At 36.1% G+C, this 13,513-nt stretch overlaps 1 protein-coding gene across 2 annotated transcripts in view; it reads left to right on the top strand.

Annotated features, from left to right (window-relative positions):
• Window positions 1–13,513, top strand: part of DNAH7 (dynein axonemal heavy chain 7) — a 216,972-nt gene that overhangs the window by 91,788 nt on the left and 111,671 nt on the right. For both annotated transcript variants that reach the window (XM_019741305.2, XM_019741304.2), the window contains exons 28-30: window positions 3,986–4,198; window positions 6,711–6,809; window positions 10,916–11,164. In XM_019741305.2, coding sequence (XP_019596864.2) covers window positions 3,986–4,198; window positions 6,711–6,809; window positions 10,916–11,164 — 561 coding nt within the window. The remainder of the gene's footprint in view (window positions 1–3,985; window positions 4,199–6,710; window positions 6,810–10,915; window positions 11,165–13,513) is intronic.

Raw genomic sequence — 13,513 nt, 5'->3', positions numbered from 1 at the left:
AAATAAAGTTTGATATTTAGAGTATCCATTTTCTTTAGCACGCTTACTTTCTCCATTCCCGTATTCTGGTTCAGGCCTTTACTCTCCCCCTTTTTATGTTTTGGTTGCCACAAATTGTTCCTGTTGTTGGTGGTCGAATAGCCTCCTTTAGTATTTCTTGTAGTGCAGGTCATGTATTTGAAAATTCCCTCAGCTTCTGTATGTGTGGCAAGGTCTTTATTTCTCCTTAATATCTAAAGGATATCTTTGCTGGATATATTATTCTCGGCTCATAATTTCTCTCTTTCTATAGTTTGAATATTTGGTTCCACTCCCTCCTGGCTTGTATAGTTTCTGCTGAAAAATCTGATGATAATCTAATGGGCTTTCCTTTGTAGGTTACCGTCTTCTTTTCCCTGGCTGCCTTGAGGATTCTTTCTTTGTCGTTGATTTTAGACAGCTTCAATACAATGTGCCTTGGAGAAGGCCTGTTGGGATTGAGGTAATTAGGTGTTCTATTTGCTTCTTGGATTCAAGGATCCAGTTCTGTCCACAAGTTTGGGAAGTTCTCATCAACAATTTGTTTGAATATATTCTCTGTTCCCTTCTCTCTCTCTCCTTCTGGTATGCCCATTATTCTTATATTGCTCTTTCTGATGGAGTCAGAAAGTTCTTGTAAGTTCTTTCATTTCTTTTAAGTCTCAAGTCTCTTTCTTCTTCCATCTGTGTAATTTCCAGGTTTCTATCTTCGATGTCACTGATTCTTTCCTCCATCTGGTCAACTCTACTACCTAAGCTGGTTATTTCATTCTTAATTTCTTCTATTGAGTTCTTAATCTCCAGAAATTCTATTTGGTTCTTTTTTAAAATTTCAATCTCTTTCGTAAAATGCTCATGTTGTTCTTTGATTGTGTTTCTGAGTTCATTAAACTGCCTTTCTGTGTTTTCTTGCATCTCGTTGAGTTTTTTCAGAACTGCAATCTTGAAATCTCTGTCATTTAAGTCACATATTTCCATATCTTTAAGTTCCTTTTCTGGAGACTTTTCACTTTCCTTCTAAGCTGTCTTGTTGCCTTGGTTATTCATGGCAATTACTGATTTATTATTTCTCTTCCCAGACATCTACAGGAGTGGGTTCTGCAACAGGTTGATAGGAAGAGGTCTTTCTTTTGTTTTCCAGTACTTGTTGGTAGAATGTTTTATTTTCTCTCCAACTGCAGCCTTTTTTTCTCTCTCACACAGTAGTGCTATGTTTTCTCTGCACTATTCCAGCTTCTCACACAATGGGGGGGCTTCCCTGGGAGATGGGCTTCTCCTCTGTTAATAGTTCGCCTAGGTCACAGGACGCAGTGTCTGTGTGGGTATGTGGAGAGCTTTTGAAGTTCCAAAGCCCTTCCTCCACCAGATTCAGAGCTCGTATGTTTCAGCAGTTCTGTTTACTCCTGCACGATCCGCCCAGATAGGTGGGGCCAGAGGCGGGGTGAGTTGTGAGAGGTGGCCCAGAGCAATGGCAGTGACCACCACCATAGCTGGTCCTGCTTCCACAGCTCCCTCACCTTTGCTGGAACTAGTTGGGCTAAGAATCTGTGTCTGCGGTCCACAGTTCTCAGAACAGCAAATATTCTATTCTTTTGATCTGACACTGCTACTGTTCTGCTTCTAGCACTGGGCAGGTGGGGGCGGGGCGAGCTCTGGGAGGGGAGGGAGGGGGCGGCTAGTCTCATTGCCTACGGCTTCCGTTCTCTGCTCAGTAGTGAGGGCTTAAACCACCATTTTCAACCTTCTTCTCTCAGTCTTTGCTCCGAGGTCTCTACCGTGCGCGTTGGGTTCAGCCGTGTTATATGCTGTCCCCTCAGCCCTGTGGGCCATAAATGGAGCCGTAGCAGTCCGAGTTCTTCCTGCAGCTGCGGTACTTCTGGGATGCAGCGAGCTTGGAGCACTGAGCTAGGTCTGCGTCCTGCACCCACGCGGCTCTGTCTCCGCACTTCTCTCTTCCCTCCTCCCCCCGCTGGCGCGATTCGCCCACCTTTAGGTGAATTCAGTAGTGGGCCTCTTTGTCTTGCCTGTTTGCTGTGCAGGGAGTCCTTTATGGAGTTATAGTTGTTCGATTAGTTGTAAATTCCAGGGGAGCTTTACAGAGGCTCACCTCACGCAGCCATTTTGATTACATCTCCCAATTTAATTTTTTTAAGCAGCACGAATTATCCTTATACTTACTGCTATTACTAAAAAGTTATTTCTGACATTTCAAATCAAGCCATATCATATTAGTGTGTAACACACTTTGTTTGAGAACCATTGAATTAGAACATCCACCACCATAACAGTTTAGGACTAAAAAAATATTTTGATCAGCTGTTTTTCTCTGTGATAAATAAGAACAAGTGTTAAATCTTTGGTGAAGGATTTTTATTAAATGGAACAACATGATAACCTAATGAAACTTCTTTACCTTGCTCTGTTTTTCCTTCTCACGTCCAGCAATATCTGTTTCATGGTGTTCCACAACCATAGTGCTTATTCTACTGAGAGAATGTGAATAGGAATTTGTGATATACCTGAGGATAGTCAGAGTAAAACCTACAGCACACAGACCTGGATGTTGACTCCAAACTAGTAACAATTTGTACTATGGTAGAAAGAGTGTTTTACCCTAACCTAGCCATTGATGGACTGACTGATCTGTTAATTCATTCATTCTCTCTTGTGTTCATTAAGAAAAAAAGTTGTTGAGAACCTAGCCTTTAAAAGAAGTACCATCTGTATAGTAATTCTGTTGTATTCTTTTTTTCCTCATGTATGTAGTGGTTGGAACACTTGCTTAAATTTCTCTGTTCCAAGGTATTTATTCAAGCTTTATATTTTTAATGTATTATTCCTTCTTTCTTTAATGGTAACCTTAATGATAAAATAGCAGTACCAAGGCCTCTAGCTAGTAATTTAGATAACACATTGGAAGGATCTTGCTTGATGCAAATCTCTTATTTGTTCTCAATTTGGAAGAGTCATATCAGATCACTTAAGCAAGATGTTCCTGTTTTCTATCTGCCTTGGGTTTTTGGTAATTCAGCTAATTCCCAGAAGGTACTTACAAACTATCTGTTTACAGTTGTCATTCACTATGGTTTTCATTCGCTATCTGGATACTATTGTCATTTTCTGTAATATTGTTTTGTTTCCGTCTATAATACAAGAATTTCATGTTTTCATGCCTGAGCTATTGAAGTAAGTCCTGACATATACTACCATTCTAAACTTAAATTTTCTTATTTATTCTTTTAAAATCAATTCAGTTTTCTGTTTACTTACCATCACATGACATTAATTTGTCCCACAATATTTAAAATACCATAAGAAAAAAATCTTTACAATTTGGAAAATTGATTTATCTGTAATAATTGTTATCCATGTCTTAGTTCCAGTTGCCCCCCCCCCTTTATTTTGCTTGGTGAAAGACTGGCATGGTGATTGCAGACTCAAAAAAGTTAATAATATCCCAAAATATATATTTTATCTAATGCAACCTTGTTATTGGTGATACCCGATTAACCCCAAATCACACAATTAATTAAATACCTAGAGAGCCTCACTTGAAGCCCAGTCTTCCAATACTAGGTACTTTCTCACCAGTCCGGATGAGAAGTCCGGTTTTTGAACTTCCCTGCAGAGTCTGATGCTCTTGCTCTGTAACATGTCACTTCTCCAGAAGAATAGAATATAATTGTACTTGAACACTTATAGTACCAAAGATCTAAGTACGATAGAAATTTGAAGATGTTCTTAAAACATAATTCAAGGAAAAATATTTACATAAAAATTAATGATACATTTATAACATTGCAATAAAAAGAAGTCAGTTTTTAAAATTGTTTTACCTATATAATTTGGACGTTGTACTATAATAACGTTGCTGAAAAGGTATAAAATTGTAACCTGTTATGAAATTAAAAATAGGGTTATCTTTATGATGGCCTTTTTAAAAGCACATTTTTCTCCACTCCCGTAGGCTCTCTTTCGGACAGTAGCCATGATGGTGCCTGACTATGCCATGATTGCCGAAATAGTCCTGTACTCCTGTGGGTTTGTCACAGCTCGGCCACTGTCAGTAAAGATTGTGGCTACTTATCGCTTGTGTTCAGAGCAGTTGTCATCGCAACATCACTATGACTATGGAATGAGAGCTGTGAAGTCCGTGCTCACTGCCGCTGGGAATCTAAAGGTATAGACTCAAGTTGTTTTTTACTCATCCATTTCCTATTTCTAAGTCTCAGGACCATGAGTCTTCCCAGAGTTCCAATAACTAGTTGGTTTCATTAACTGAAAATAAAATTTCAGTTATTATACTAAAAAAAACACGATTATTTGCACATGAAAAAGGAAATGTATGGTTTGTAAAACCTCAGTCATGTAATTCTTAGTGATTTAAGTTCTGTTCCATATTTTTAAATATACAAAAGTAGGTACTGCCGAGAAATAAAATTCCTTGTTGCTGAGAAATATTCTGAAGGCTTTCAGTCTACACGAACATTAAAGGAAATAATGCATAATTAATAAATACATGCAGAAGTCCCTAAACACTGTCACTATAATTAGACAATTGCAACTAACTGTAGACTAGCAGTAATAGATTTGCAATATAATGTTTGCATTTTAAAATGGTATAAGTCATAACTCTATAGATGAAAACCCTGAATATTTTATGACTTGGGTAACTTTTCATTGGAAGTATGTTATGGGACCATGAAATATAACTGTACATTAGTTCTTTATGAAAACAAACAAGATAGGCTATAGTTAATGGCAAAATGCAAAATGTGACCTTGGAGTTTATAAAATGTTCATGTTCATGATTTGTAGAAGATAAAGATTTTAAAATATATCCTACATAATTAAGAACAATGGTATGTCTTTTTATCTTCTATAATAATGTTACCCAGAATTCTAATATATAATCGTGATAGTCTATTTCATGTTAACCTAACGTGTTATTATTTTTTGCAATAAGTAAATGCAACTAGAAGCAACAATTTTTATTAACCTGGTATGTCATGATTACATTGTGGTCAGATAATGGGAAAGATAATGCATGTCCTAGTTTCTGTTATCACTGACATCTTGACTATGGAATTGAGCTATTAAAGTTCCACAGCAAATGAATCCTGCAAAAGCATCCTATCATTCTTTGTCAAAAGCTAATTTTGTTAAATGTGTTGCCTTGAATATTTTGAAGTTTGTTTCTATTATATCAAGAAACAATGGAAACATTTGCTTTAAAGTAATAGCCTCTCAACTAACAACATAAACTGTTGACACTTTCTAATTTATGTGTGATTAGACTGATCCAAAGGCAAAGTTCATGTGCGCAGGGCTAGCTTTGCCACTGAGGGTTCTGGAGATTCAGGGACAGCTGAACTTGACTGCCAGGCATCACCGACTTTGTAAGGTTAGAGCCAGTTAAGTAGGAACATGAAATTTATTAGGCAGAAAGATTTTAGAGAAAAGGAAGAGGGTTCTGGAAAATGAAATGTGTGCTGATAGGAGAAAGTTTGACATTGAGTAAAATATTGAAGTTGGGAAAAATAATTCCAAGTTCAGATTTTTTTGTGAGAATTATGTGAACTTCATATGGGCATGAGCAACAAGTTCAGAGTTCAACCAGATTTTTAGTAAACGTTGGGTTTACAAACATGTGTTTTGGAATTTAATGTAAGTTTTCCGAAACACCCTCTACCTAAATGACTTAGTGCATTGCCAGCCATCTCCACTCTATCTTTGGAACACACTAACACATGCCCACCCTGAGCACGCAACTGGTAGGCAGCGAGCTACTCTTCCCTCCCACTTCTATTAGATGAGCTGTGTTCCTTAGTCAGTTCCCTGAAACTTTCTGAAGCCAGTCAGAAATGTTATTGTTATTATGTTATTTAATTAAATGCTGAGGAAACTGATGCTATATAAGCATGAAAAGAAGAGTTTTGTTTTTAAGAAAACTAAAATTCATTGTTTAAGAAAGATTCAGTAAAATGAAATGCTGAAAAATTGAATTTGAATCAGGTGTGGGTAGAAAAGGTATATAAGACTGAAAAACAAAACACCCTAAAAATTGATAAGGGTGCTACACTTAGATTGTCTCACAAGTATCTTTGAAGAGCACGATCCCCTTTAAAAAAACAAGCCAAAACAAACCAGAACAGCACAAAACTGGATGGGGCAGATGGTGCATTATTGATGTATTTTTTTTGCAAGAAAAATAGTTCAGCACTCTACACTCAAAGAAAATACCTTGACATCAAAATATGGGCAAATAAGTGAATGTTTATATGTTTTAAATTTAAATGCATCTTTTAGAAATGATTGCCCACTTTTTATGATTATTTCCGCTTAACCAACCCATTGCTGCTCTTGAACGTGTAGGGCAAGCAAGCTCTTACCCAAAACAGGCAGTGGCAGCTCCCAAACTATACTGAATTCAGAGCTGATAGCTTTTTACCAGGAGCATCTGTGACAAGATAGTGAGTTCAATCTTAGGTTTTTTTGATAAACTAGTAGAGAATTCAACAAGTATAAATGTCAGTTTCTAAACTTAATAACAATCCAATTAAATGAAAATAAAGAACAATTTTGCACGGGATTAAATTGCCTCTGGGGCCTGTGTGCTTGTGTGTGTGAGTGTGAACGCAGAGGGGGCAGTTAACGCATGCAGGTATCAACATGAACATATTTTCTTTTAGCTGAAATATCCAAATGAAAATGAAGAAATTTTGCTGCTCAGATCTATTATTGATGTAAATCTGCCAAAATTTTTGTCCCATGATTTGCCACTCTTTGAGGTAAGAACATTTGTTATCCCGATGTATCAAAACTCTTATAATAATGTACTTATCAAATGTCTAAGTTTGCAACTCCCTACGAAAAACTTGCTCTATAGAAAACAATAATATGACATAGAGAAACATAGATCATTTCATGTTTTATTTGAAGTGTATATAGCTAGCTTTGTAACTTCAGATGACGTTGAACAACTTGGGATTTTAAAATAGTACTTTTTTTTTTAACTGTAGAGTACAGTGAGCACACAGAAGTTACAAAATATGTCTGCTTATAAATTACACTAGAATGTAGGCTCCGTGAAGCAAGTAATCAGTCTAACACAGCCCTGAATCCATTGATTGCACAGAATAGGTATTTGGTAAATGTTGAATTAATGATTGAAGAAATAAAAAAAAATAAGTAAGCTGAATTTGTTTAAAAGAGTGCAATGGCTTTTATGAAATTGTTTTTTCAGGGTAATTTAAAATAAGAACTAAGCTTTCTAATCTTGTTATATTTTTAAAATTAGATTATAAGTAATTGAAAATAAGTATTTGAATAATAGTTGAAGTTTCCATATAATCATTTGATGGCATTCTTTTCCTTTTGCCCTGTCTCAGGTAGAGGAAATCGGGAGGCCATGGCTCCCCACAAATGTTAGATGTTGCACGAACTTGTGCTGTCTTGAAGTATAGGCAGTTCGCCTCCAGTGTGTAAGGACTAAGGTCGTTATGGCTGTCACGGGGAGGGGAGCAGTGGCACTGCCACTGTGGTGTGGGCCAGTGTTGTTAGCCATCCATAACAACCATGTCGCATTATTCTGAAAGGAGCTTTCCTTAGAATTTAGAGCTGGCAGTACAAGCATTTTATAGAGCAATGCTGCAAGGAATAGGCACACAAGGCACACATTTTCTTCCTAAAGTTTTCCTTCTGTTTCTTTGGTACTGGTATGCTGTACAGGTTTTCCCAGAGTAAAAGCTATATTTTTATAAAGTGGAAATATACCTCACTGGATATATTTTCATGCAGTTGAGCTTTCATTCGACGAGCATTTATCGAGCAGTGTTTCCCAAATAGAGGCATGACTGGCATTTTCAGTTAGGACAATTCCTTGTTGTGAGAGACTGTCTCTTATACTGCAGAATATTTGGGGGCCCTGCTCCCACCCATCCCCCAGTGTCTCTAGACCTCTTCCATTGTGACCATCAGAAGGACAACTCTACGTATTTTCAATGCTACCTGGCAGGAGAGTGAGGGCAACTGGTCCTGGATGAGAACCACTGAATACCAAATATATTCTGGACATATCTGCTCCTTTCAAAGTTAACCATAAGCAATTTGAGAAGATGTTGTTAAATTTAGAAGACACCATGCACTCACTATGAACCGGACACAATTCTAAGAGCTTTACAGATAGTAACTTATTTAATGCACGCAACAACCCAGGGGGGCAGGTGCTATCATTACCCCAGTTTTATAGATGATGTTGCTCAGGCACAGAGATGATAAGGACTTGTGTTGATGCTGGTACATGAGGGAGTGGGGATTCCCACCACACAGTCAGGTGCAGGGTACTCTTAGCCATTCTACTGCATTGCCTTTTTCTCTCCTTTGCCCGAAGAAAATTTACTATTTTGATGAACTGGGATCAATTTCTCCATAATAGCATTTAAAGAATTAAACTTATGAATAATTAAACTTGAAATTTGTTAATTCTAAAGTATAACTCAACTGTGTGCTTGCGCATTAAGCTCATCTAAATTTTCATTTTTACCTTCAGAGTAAAAACAATAATCATATTTCTCACATAGGGTACTATGAGGCTTATAAAATAGCCTTAGCAGTTTGTAAAGGAATGTTTCTTAGAGCTTGCAATGAACTTTATATGTTCATATACACTAAATATGGAATTATAATTCTTTCCAATCATACATTATATGATTGTATTAGTTTCTTAAAGCCACCATAACAAAGCACCACCAACTTGGTGCCTTAAGACAACACAAATTTATTCTCTCATAATTCTAAAGGATAGAAGTCTGAAATCCAGGTGTTGGTTTCCTCCGAAGGCTCTAGAAAAGAATCCTTCCTTGCCTCTTCTTGGCTTCAGGTGGCTACTGGCCATCCTTGACGTTCCTGGGTTTGGCTTGGTTTGGCATCACTCCAGTCTGTGCCTCCATCATTACATGACCTTCTACCCTTTGTACCCTGGGTGTTTTTGTGTCTGAATCTTTCTCCTCTTGCTGTGTAAGGATGCCAGTCATTGGATTTAGGGCCCAGGATGACCTCGTCTTAACTTATCTAATTATGTCTGCAAAGATCTTCTTCCCAAATAAGGTCACATTCTGCGGTTTCAGGTGAACAAGAAGTTTTGAGGGACACTAGCTGATTAAAATACTACCCACTACAATGACTGAAATACTAATATTTGTGTGTGATATGACGTATGCACTGAAGTTCATTGTGCTGGCAAATCCAGGCATCACTTGTGGAAGACTTTCATCTACTGAATTGCCTTTGTTTCTTTGTTGAGAATGAGTTGTTCACATGTGTGTGGGTCTATTTTTGGACTCCCCATTCTGTCCCATTGATATATTTGTCTGTCTTTATACCAGTATGACACTGTCTTAATAATTAGCCTTGATATCACAGCATTCAGTTCATCCTCTAACTTTTTAACTTAAATATTGTAAAACTAAAATTTCTAGAAGAAAACAGGAGAAATTCCTGTGACTTTGGGTTAGGCAAAAATTTCATAAATGCAACACTAAAAGCACAAGGCATAAAACAATAAATTGATAAAATAGACTCATCAAAATTTTAAAAGTTTGCTCTGTGAAAGCACTGGTAAGAGAATGAGCACAAGTTAGAGACTAGGAAAAAATACTTGCAAATTAGATATGTGATGGAGGACTTGTATGCGAAATATTTAAAGAATGGTCAAAACATCATTAAGAAAATAAACCAATTAAAAATAGGTGAAAGATTTGAACAGGCACTTTACTAAAGAAGATATGTATATGGCAAATAAGCACATGCAAAAATGTTAATCATTGGGAAATGCAAATTGAAGCTACAATAAGATACTGGTGAACACACAATGTGATATATCGATGACCTATTACAAAATTGTACACTCGAAACCCAAGTAATTTTCCTAACCATTGTCACCCCAATAAATTAAAAAAAGAGATACTGTTACACACCTACTTGTATGGCTCAAATGAAAAAGACTGCTCATATCAAATATTGGAACTCTCGTGCACTCCCGGTGGAGTGTAAAATAATATAACTGCTTTGGAAAGCAGGCAATTTCTTAAAATGTTAAACACATGCCCACCATATTATCCAGGTATTGCACTCCTTGCTATTCACCCAAGAGAAATTAAGACATTTGTCCATAAAAAGACTTCTACACAAATGTTCATAGCAGCTTTATTCGTGGTCCCCCCCAAAAAAAAAACTGGAAACAATGAAAATGTCCATCAATGGGGGAATGGATTTGAACACTGCAGCACTTCAATACCATGGAACACTTCAATACAGTGAACTGTTGCTGCATGCTGAGTGTGAATCTGCAAACCTCACTTTGGAGTGAAAGAAGTCAGACAAAACAAAGTGCTGCACACAATGTATAATTTTATCTATGTTAAATTTTAGATAATGCAAATAACAATAGTAACAGAAAGCAAATCAATTATCACCTGGGGATGGAGAGAGGAGGCAGTAAGGAAAGGAGGGAAGAGGATCACAAAAGGTCAGAAGGAAACTTTTGGGAGTGATAGATATGGTGAATATCTTGATTGAGTTTCACTTGCCAAATTGTACACTTTAAATATATACAGTTTATTGTATGTCAATCATACTTTTATAAAGCTGTTAAAATGCTATTGAACTATTATTATTTAATGACTGTATTTCCATTAATATTAAATATGAGAATGAGAGACATTTTACCATGTTTATGTGTGTGTATATGCATAGATGTGTATGTATGTATATTTATATATATATGTGTGTATATACATGTGTATGTATATATATATATACACACATATATATGGAGAGAGAGAGAGAGAAAGAATATTTGATATATAATATAAATCCTGAAATCATCTATCATCAGGGAATTACTTCAGATTTGTTTCCTGGGGTGAAGTTGCCAAAACCAGATTACAATGATATGCTGGTAGCTATCAAAGACAGCTGTGAGAACATGAATTTGCAAATGACCAAATTATTTTCTGAGAAGATTCTTCAAATATATGAAATGATGATTGTGCGTCATGGTTTTATGATTGTTGGAGAACCATTTGGAGGAAAAACCAGTGCATATCGTGTCTTAGCTGGAGCACTAAATGATATATGTGAAAAGGTAAGTGTTATTAATACAGTAATTTATTTATAATCAGCTTTGTGGAAGATGGAGATGTATGGTCATTTTAAAAGATACTTTAATGCAGCAACATAAAATCATGAAAAAAAAGAATCAGAGAAAATAAAAGTCGAAAAGTAATAAGAAGCAAGTAGGAAGTTCAGTATATAAGGGCATGCCACATATTTGTCTCTCAACGTTTTATTTTGATTTTAAAAATGTTTAATTATAAAGGTAACACATGTTCAGTGTAGAAAAACGTCTGGAAAGATGAAAAAACAGGCAGTTTTGTTTTCATACTTTAGGAGAGTATTTTTTATCCTCTGGTGGTTAGATTTGTAATGCAAACTTCTGTTACTTCTGTTACTAGTAGCTGTTAGTGGTGTTGAATTAAAGTGTGCGTGTGTATTTATGTGTGTGTGTTATATATGTATATGAGTATATATAATAAAAAATCAGTATCATGCATTCAAAATTTCTGTCTTACACATCACAAGTTAGTCTACTTTGATATGCCAAGGAAATGAAACTATTTTAAATTCTCCAACTAATACTACACTTCTCTCTGCTTCTTGTGTGTTGGATAGCTTTTGCTTCACATATTTCAGTGTTAGTAACCTGTATGGGATTTATGATCATTATATGTTCATTATGGAGTCTCTCCTTCAACCAGTATAAAATTATTTACCTGTTTCGTTGTTTGCATTGGATCCCCTGCATCTAATTTCAATATTGCAACCCCGATTTTCTCCTGGCATACATGTTTACCCATATCTTTAATTGTAACTGGTGTCACTGTGATTTACTTTTTATAAACAGTAAATAGTTTGACTTTTATTTTCTTCAGTTTGATCGTCTTTATCTTTCCATAGGGGAATTTAAATTTGTTTATATTTATTATCGTAATACTGATATGCTACTTATTTCTGTTGTCTGTTTCCTCTGCTTTTATACTTTCATGCTATTTCTGTTCTTCCCTTCCCGCCCCTTCCCTTGATCCTTCCGGCCTTTCTGCCATCCTGCCTTACTTTTCTTGAATTTTTGCTTGTTTGTATTTTTTGTTGTTATTTTGTTGTTAAACGGACTAATTGCTTTTACTATGTAAAAAGATGTACATAAATGTCTCTAAAAGAACCAAATGTAACGCCACTCCAAGATTGAAGAAGCTGAAGGTGTGAGCATGTATTCTGGTCCAATTGTAAAGCTTAAGATGGTTCATTATCAGGAAAACCTAAGAGTGACATTATGGTGACTTAAAAGGGGCAGGGCACCATAGCTACTGCATGCAAGCTATAGTTTGACACTAGCCTTTGGTGGCAGCAACTTTATTCTGACTTAGAAGATGACAGAGCTTTCTGAATTTAGGAAGACACATTGTTATCCCCATCCTGGGCACAAGCAATAAGCAAAAACCTTGAGTTTATTTTACTGCTTAATATTATTATTCCCACATCTTTTCTTCAGTTTGGTAGTTTGTGTCCCAACCTCTGGGGGTGGCAGACAGAAGGCAGTGTTAGAAAGAGTTGAACTTGTTATGTTGTTATATATAAAAAGGAAATGATTATGAATAGATACCACACAGGGGATTTTAGGGCAGTGAAACTATTCTGTATGATACTGAAATGGTAGATGGATGACATTACGTGTTTGACAAAACCCACAGAACTGTACAATGCAAAGAATGAACACTAATGTAAACCATGGACTTTAGTTACTACTAATAATGTATCAATATCAGTTCATCAGTCATAACAATATACCACACCAATGCAAAGCCCTAATTGTAGGGGAATCTAAGGGTAAGGTAGGAAGGAAGTATATGTGAATCTCTATACTTCCTGCTCAATTTTTCTCTAAACCTACAACTATTCTTAAAAAAAAAAAACATTATTGTTTAAAAACAAAAACAGCCTATGCCCCAAGGGAATTAATATCTCTTGTAATAATTTCATATACCAGCTTTCAGGGTTCTGGTTGAAATGGTCAACCTACCAGTATTAACTTTCCTACTCAGTGAGAATGGTACATATTTCCCTATATTTAGATATTTCAATTTTCTCTCCGAGAACGTTTTGTAGCAGGAGTCAGCCAATCATATATTTTTTTTGTTTTTTAAAAATTATTATTAGTTTCAGGTATACAAAACAATGTAATAAACATTCATACCTCTCAGAAAGTGACAACCCCCCTCCCCCAATCTACTACTCCTCTGACATCACATACAGCCTTTACATTTTCCCTGTCCCTATTCCTTATGCTGTAGTCCACTTTTTGTGACATATGTGTGTGTGTGTGTGTGTGTGTGTGTGTGTGTGTGTGTGTGTATATATATATATATATATATATATA

Source organism: Rhinolophus sinicus, linkage group LG01 (assembly GCF_036562045.2).
Source record: "Rhinolophus sinicus isolate RSC01 linkage group LG01, ASM3656204v1, whole genome shotgun sequence".
In the NCBI taxonomy this organism is placed as follows: domain Eukaryota; kingdom Metazoa; phylum Chordata; class Mammalia; order Chiroptera; family Rhinolophidae; genus Rhinolophus; species Rhinolophus sinicus.
The sequence above is the reverse complement of the archived record's forward strand: the minus strand, read 5'-3'. Positions and strand labels throughout refer to the sequence as shown.